At 35.3% G+C, this 7680-nt stretch overlaps 1 protein-coding gene across 1 annotated transcript; it reads left to right on the top strand.

Annotated features, from left to right (window-relative positions):
• The first annotated feature begins 544 nt into the window (after positions 1–544).
• On the top strand, positions 545–7215 carry LOC111407921 (translocase of chloroplast 90, chloroplastic-like). The gene is made up of 2 exons (XM_023037637.1): positions 545–1019; positions 4560–7215. Exons 1-2 carry the CDS (start codon positions 893–895, stop codon positions 6812–6814), a joined length of 2382 nt encoding a protein of 793 aa, XP_022893405.1. The 5' UTR covers positions 545–892; the 3' UTR covers positions 6815–7215.
• The last annotated feature ends 465 nt before the right edge of the window (positions 7216–7680 follow it).

Genomic DNA, 7680 nt, shown 5'->3' with positions numbered 1-7680 from the left:
ACCGAACCGAACCAGAACGGTTCCATAATTAAATTTGGACCCGACGGTTTCACTTACTAAATACCAGAAAATTTCGGGTCGGTTCGGTTCTAACGAGAACCGAACCGGACCATATCCAGCCCTAGAGAGAGGTGGGTATCCACCGTCACTTTGGTTGATGTCTTTGATGATGATAGCCTTTGCTTCTTAGAAGTATGCCTAGTTATTTTTCCACATTCAGTAGGGTGTTCTTTAATTTTAACCCTGTTTTCCTTCTTCTTTTTTGCCCTCTTTTTTTTTTAGAGAGCCCAGAAAAAGAAATATAGCATCCTAGTAACATAATATTTTACTCTTGGAGCTAAATCTAAAATTTTGACATGGGATCTTTATAACTTTACCAATATATTGAAGATAGTACCTAGCTATTGGATTTGGATCTCTACTCTGATCATTTGAAGAAATCATTCACGACTATTCTTCACTAGTATTCTAATTGATCACTAGTATTCTAATTGAACTAATGACAATGTATTATATCATACTTCTATAGAATGATTCTTGTGAATAAATCTGAAAATAACTTTTGGAATTCCTTTTGACTTTTTTGTAAGATGCTTTATTCAATCAGTTGGCTGATTTTACGTCATGGTTATGTCTTGAATGTTATAAATGCTTGTTCAATAGTTTGTTTATTGTTTGACTTCATTTTGTCCTGGCAATTGGAGTTCCGAAATGTCTTGTATATTGATCTTTGTCTACCTATTTGTCTTTGAAGTTCAACTGAAGGATTAGAATGACTTCTTATGTGTACTGGCAATTGGAGTTCTGAAGCAGTTGTGTATTGATCTTTCTCTACCTAATTTCATCTGAAGATCAAGTAAAGGATTAGAATGTTTTCTTATGCGCAGTAAGCATGATGAGCATTAAGGATTGGGTTTTATCTCAATTAGTATCCACGTCACTAGCTTCATCGAGACCACTGTCAGCATCAGACAGCTTTTTATCCGAGGAACCACAAAATGTAGAGTTTGACAACGAAGGTATCACCTTTTCCTGGCATTTTATTTTTGTGGGTGTGTTGAGTGTGAAAATGGGAATCCGGTGTTTATGACCTTTTTTACATGCTCTCTTGCCCCTTTTTTTGCTGTCATTATTCGATTTACTTAAAAGAGTGATTATAGTGGAAGTGTAAAATTTATATGACCAGGTTAATATATAAAGATTTCCTTTTGTACTAGATTTGCGTCCTTTTGGGCATAGAAGAGGTTGTGACTAAAATGGGTTTATCATCGGAAGCAGCAAGCAATTTGCAGTTAATTTGGAATTATTCCACAACTACTCGTTTCCTTATGAGCTTGAGTACTCCAAAACATTCTTTTATCGTTTACTCTTTTGAGAACTATAGTAAGTTCATTTTTCTTAAAGAGTTGTTTTTTGTAAAATCTAAATAAAACTTTCAGTGATTTAAAATTGATACATCAACACCAGGGCATTTCCCTTGTTTATTATATAAACTGAATAAGGCACACCCTCGGATTAGCATACTAGCAGCAAAAAAAAAAAAAAAACTACCAAACACTACTTATGGTGCGGAAGTGATAGTAAAATTCTTGTACCAAGAATTGAAATAAGAAAATCTAGGAATAACTTGCTTGTATTGATTCGATAATGAATGAATGAATGAATGAAAATTGTACAATGTGTCCAATATTTATAGGCAAATTATCACTACTCCTAATGGTATTGGGAAATTGTAATAAGGAAATTAGGAAACTAATAAAATTTTAATCTAATTAAAACTCATATTCTACTCAATAAAGAAACTATAATTCTAATAAAATATAGAAGTTCTATTACAAAAAAACTAAGTAGAAAATAAACTCCTAAAAAAGATAAAACATATTAGTAGTAGGAAATCAATTGTAGTTGTGATGTACTACATCAATCCCCTTCACTTGAAGAAAACTCGTCCTCAAGTTTTGCTTTTGCAAGGAAAAGAAAATCTATCAATCTGAAGGAAAGTACTCAAAAATTTCTATTAATACTGATATTGAAGAAATTTCAATTTCTTGATATGCTCGATAAACGTTATTTTCTTCAATTTTATTGTTTGAAGGCAATTTTGCTTCCACCACGCTAATCCTATTTTCTTCATAGATAATTTCTACGTAACCTACCTTCATTAATGAAGTATGATTCGATTTCTCTTCTTCGGTCCGCTCTCGTAAATCAGTAATGGCATGAGTTTGCAAAGGTCGTGATTCCTACACCTCGTGCCTAGCTCATCAATTCTTGGTCCTGCCTGTTGTCGTCGTTGGTGATAAAAAATGAACTGGGTCTCTTGTGCAAGCCTGGATCGAAGTCTGGACCTATTCTAGTGTGCGTGTTCATGTCCACTGCAACCCTAAGGATTCCTCTCATTGAATCAATGTCTCCTTCGTCATCGCTAGAATCTAGGTTTGTCTTCTTTCTGCCAATCATCTTGTCTGTCAGGTTGTTCCTCCATGGGCTCGCGATTCTTCTCAACAGTCAACACAATCAGCATCTATGTGATTTTGCAAAGAGTCTCATGCCTACCCAATTGTTTTGCGCTGGACTCATGGTGATTCTCAATAATCATCGCAGTTAGTATCTGCATGATATTGCGAAGAGCTTCATCCATCCCATCTAGTCGTCGTTCAATTTTTTCAAACCTCTGTTCGTTGTCAGTGGTTTGCTTGCAACTCGAACCATCGTCAACCATCAGATTAAAGCAAGTCCTTGCTCTGATACCAATTTGGTGCGGAAGCGATAATAAAATTCTTGTACCAAGAATTGAAATAAGAAAATTTAGAAATAACTTGCCTACATTGATTCGATAATGAATGAATGAATGAAATTTGTACAATGTATCTTATATTTATAGGCAAATTATCCTTACTCCTAATTGTGTTAGGAAATTGTAATAAGGAAACTAGGAAACTAATAAAAGTCTAATCTAATTAAAACTCCTATTCTACTCAATAAAGAAACTATAATTCTAATAAAATAAAGAAGTCCTATTACAAGAAAACTAAATAGAAAATAAGCTCCTAAAAAGGATAAAACATATTAGTAGGAAATCAACTGTAGTTGTGATGTACTACATCAACTTACCTTTTTATATTTGCAGGCCAAACTACCAAAGCGCATACAGCTGCCAAGTCCTTTCAGTCCTGGGAAAACCATGTGACTAGACCAAAAGTACGCAAACACTTTATTCGAAAAGAAATCTTTATATATAACTCGGGTCATATAAATTTCACACTTCTTCTAAAATCTCTCTTCTAAATTAAACAATGGCGGTAAACACGTAAATAAAGTTCAGCCAATGACCAACAGTTGCAATTATCCCTATTGTGGTACTATAATTTGTTTAAGATTTGACGTTGATGATCATTGATCGACTCTATGGGTCTAAGGACTGTCTTGTGTGCTTCTGTTCTTGTGTTTGTGTTTGTTTGTGGTGCATCCAACGCACTCCAAAAAGGGGAGAGGAGTTCAACAAAAGGTTGTTAACTGACATGAACCGTGTTTACTACTTGAAATGATAGTTCTCATCTTAGTTTTTTAGGTTAGAAAAAAACAAATTAGTTTTAATCTTAGGGCCTGTTTGATACAATAAATTTTCCATGGAAAATTTTTCCATTTTCCACTCTTTTCCTTGTTTGACTGCAAAAATTTTCTTTGGAATTGATTTCCCCACCCCCACCCAAACCCCCCCAACGTGACCCCTTTTTTCTTGATTTTGTGGAAATTGATCTTCCATGGTTTGAGTGAGAAATCAATTTTCAGGTTTTTTTTTATTTTATTTATTATTATTATTTTTTTTGGCAATGAAAACAAATTTTATCCACAATTGTAACAAATTTTATCCTTTTATTTGACAATTTTTATGGAAAACAAAACCAAACAAACATAAATAAAATCCAAAATTTCAACATTTTTCAAGTGAAAAATTATACCAATGAAACACATTTAATTGATAGTTCCCAATAAACAAATTCTAAACAATTAAATTCCCTGAAAATCGTTATCTTTTCACCCAAATTTCATTCTTGTAATCAAACGGACTGGCATAGAAAATATTTCCTCGTTTTAAGGAAAATAAAAACCTACTTCCCCCAAAGAAGATATTTTCTTAAAAATAAGGAAAATTAAGCGTATTTTCAAAAGTTACAATTGAAAAAAATAGCAATCAAACACTCCAAAGTAGGAATTTGGATGGAAAACTGGTATTTTCTATGTAAAATAAATGCAATCAAACACTCATTTATCGTCATCGGCCAAAATAGGTTACTGATTTGATTAGGTTTTACTATATATATACCCTTATGTATTTTTTCTCCAATAAATAAATGACTTTTTACTTGTCAGATTGAATGATCTTTTTTTACTTGAGATCTTTTTATACTAACAGTGAAGGGCTGGTGCTTGGCTCACAGTTGGCTTTCTGCAAGTCTTCTGATGAGTTTGCTAAAAATATAATTGAAACCTCCAGTGATCCCTAGATTTATGACTGTCAATTAAGTTTTTTTACTTACTATTATTTCACACATCAGGTTTGGGTCACGTTACCACCAATTTGACCGCTTCACCAGCATCTGGCGAGATGTCTATCTCGTCCAATGATAATCAGACAAATCAGAGTTTCTCGTCTCAGCCTGTGGAAAATCCTTCTGTGTCTAATAGTAGCATTGAGAAGAAATTAGATTCTCTGGCGATGATTGAAGGTCTACAAATTATTTTTTTGCGTCTTCTTCAACGCCTTGGCTTGTCTCAAGATAATCTTATGGTGGCAAAGGTATTATATCGGATTCACCTGGCAACTTTGGTGCGAGCAGGGGAATCAGATTTGAAAAGAGCTAATCTCAGAATTGATAGAGCTCGAGCAGTGGCTGCAGAACAGGAAGCAGCTGGTCCACCTGAACTGGACTTTGCACTTAGAATACTTGTTTTAGGGAAAACTGGTGTCGGCAAGAGTTCAACTATAAATTCCATATTTGGTAATACAAAGGTAACAACTGATGCGTTTCAGCCTTCTACCGATCAAGTTCAAGAGATTGTGGGAAGTGTGAACGGTCTTAGAATAACTTTTATTGATACTCCTGGCTTGTTACCTTCCTCGACAAATAGCTCCGGGAAAAACAAGAACATTTTGCTTTCTGTCAAGCGATCTGTTAAAAAATCACGTCCTGATGTAATCCTGTATTTTGAGCGCCTCGACATGATCAATTCGAGTTATTGTGATTTTCCATTGTTAAAGCTCATAACTGATCACCTTGGCCCTGAAATATGGTTCAACACTATCCTTGTTATGACTCATTCCTCAGCAGCACTTCCAGAAGGTCCAAATGGGTATCCTGTAAGCTATGATTCTTATGTCACTCACTGCACTAATCTGATGCGACACTATATTCACCAGGCAATATTGGATACGAAGCTTGAAAACCCTGTAATTTTGGTGGAGAATGATCCATACTGTAAGACAGATGAGAGGGGGAGAAAGATTCTTCCAAATGGTCAGCGATGGAAGTCCCATTTCTTGTTAATATGCATATGCACCAAAATTCTTGGTGATGTCAATATTCTTTTGGGATTTGAAGACAGTGTACAACTGGGGCCTTTAAGTAATTCACGATTGCCTTCTTTACCTCATCTTCTCTCATCTTTTCTTAAACATCGAATTCAATTGAACCCAAATGCAGAAAATGATGAAATCGATGAACTCTCTCTTTCATACATGGACGAAGAAGATGAATATGATCGATTACCTCCTATTCGAATTCTATCTAGAGCCCAGTTCAAGAAATTGACTGTCTCTCAGAAGAAAGCTTATCTTGATGAGCTGGATTACAGGGAGACCCTTTATTTAAAGAAACAGCTGAAACAAGAATTTCGTAGAAAAAAAGAGGACAAAGAAAATGTTGGTGTGGCCTCTGATGACAGTGCTGATAACCAGGAGTCTCCAACGGCAGTCTTGTTACCAGACATGTCTGTCCCGCCTAGTTTCGACTCAGATTGTCCTGTGCATAGATTCCGCTGTGTCGTTACAGGTGACCAGTGGCTTGCGAGGCCGGTTCTTGATCCCCATGGATGGGATCATGATGTGGGATTTGATGGTATCAACCTCGAGACTGCTGCTAAAATAAGGGAAAATGTTGTTGCTTGTGTCACAGGACAAATGAGCAAAGACAAGCAAGATTTCAGTATTCAATCTGAAGCAACTACAGCTTTTACTGATCCTAGAGGCTCCATTTATAGTGTAGGTCTTGATGTTCAATCTGCTGGGAAAGAATTGGTCTGCACAATTCGCAGCAACACAAAACTCAAGAACTTTGATAACAATGTTGCTGAATGTGGTGTTTCTGTGACATCTTTTGCGGATAAATATTATTTTGGTGCTAAGATTGAGGACAGCTTCTCAATAGGGAGGCGACTGAGATTTGCAGTAGATGCTGGTCGGATGGGAGGAAATGGACAAGTGGCTTATGGTGGAAGTGTCGAAACTACTTTATTAGGGAAGGACTACCCTGTGAGAAACGAGAAGGCCAGTCTCTCAATGACATTCCTCTCATTTAACAAAGAGACAGTTTTGGGTGGCAATTTACAGTCCGACTTCAGATTGAGCCGAGGTACGACAATGTCAATGAATGCCAATTTGAATAGCCGGAAAATGGGCCAGGTTTCTATCAAGGTCAATAGCTCCGAACACCTGCAAATAGCTTTAGTTGCAGTTGTCTCCATTTTCAGAGCCCTTTTGCGGAAAAAGCCTGTTAATGATCTTGAAAGTAGAGAAGCTCTTGAAAGAGGATGATTTTTTCGTTTTCACTGATCTCCACTGTTCACTTCTCAAAATCGGAGAAATTCTCAAGCCTCGAAATCTGCAGGTAACTCTTTCATGTCAATTTTGATTCGGTAACTTTGTATGCTAGTGATATGAAGACAATGATTATATAGTATATTTTCCTATGGCTTTTGATGGTCAGAGAAGTTTATTAGCTTATTAGGTCTACTGAAGTGACAAAAATGTGAGGGCATAGAAAATACTCCTGTTATTTTTGTTATATGGAGAGTTAAATTTCAAAAAAGGTAAGAAAGATTAATCTTAATTGAGGAAAATGTTTCGTCGACGGTCTTGGATTAAATAATGTTGTAAGATATTTATGTCAACTTTTTTTCGTCATAGTTTTATCATTAATTTTTTTTTATTAGTTATTAGATTTTGTTCCTAATGATGATTTTCGTCCGAAATTTGGTTACTGTACTTTAAAATGAGGGATAAATATTTAATCGCAATTTTGAATTTACTGTTTTTTGTTTATTTAGAGTACGAGGAAAAAAAAGTCTTTTTACTTCTTCTCATTAAAACTTTTGGATAGGAATCGTCATCAAAGACAAAATGTTTTAATCAATAGAATGTTGAGGATAAACGTGTGATTAAAAAAAATGAGAATATATGTGACAATTAGCCCTTGTTTGTTTCCAATTATATGCCCAACCATAATTTATTTTTGAACCATTTAGCCGCAATGTTTGAATTCTTCCTTCGTAGTGGGTCCGAGCTGCTGGCATAGAAAGGGTCAAAAAATGGATTATTTTGATCAGGTAATTGGAAACAAACAAGGGCTTAATACGGATTTGAACCTTTCACGCGATTTATAATAAAGAAATGGGAACAGC

The sequence above is a fragment of the Olea europaea genome, chromosome 13 (assembly GCF_002742605.1).
Source record: "Olea europaea var. sylvestris chromosome 13, O_europaea_v1, whole genome shotgun sequence".
In the NCBI taxonomy this organism is placed as follows: domain Eukaryota; kingdom Viridiplantae; phylum Streptophyta; class Magnoliopsida; order Lamiales; family Oleaceae; genus Olea; species Olea europaea.
This window is presented reverse-complemented; position numbering and strand designations above follow the sequence as displayed.

Coding starts and splice junctions, on each gene's coding strand:
- LOC111407921 (XM_023037637.1), top strand. CDS start 893: ATGATGAGCATTAAGGATTGGGTTTTATCTCAATTAGTATCCACGTCA. Junction 1,020..4,559: donor TGTAGAGTTTGACAACGAAG/GTATCACCTTTT, acceptor TTCACACATCAG/GTTTGGGTCACGTTACCACC.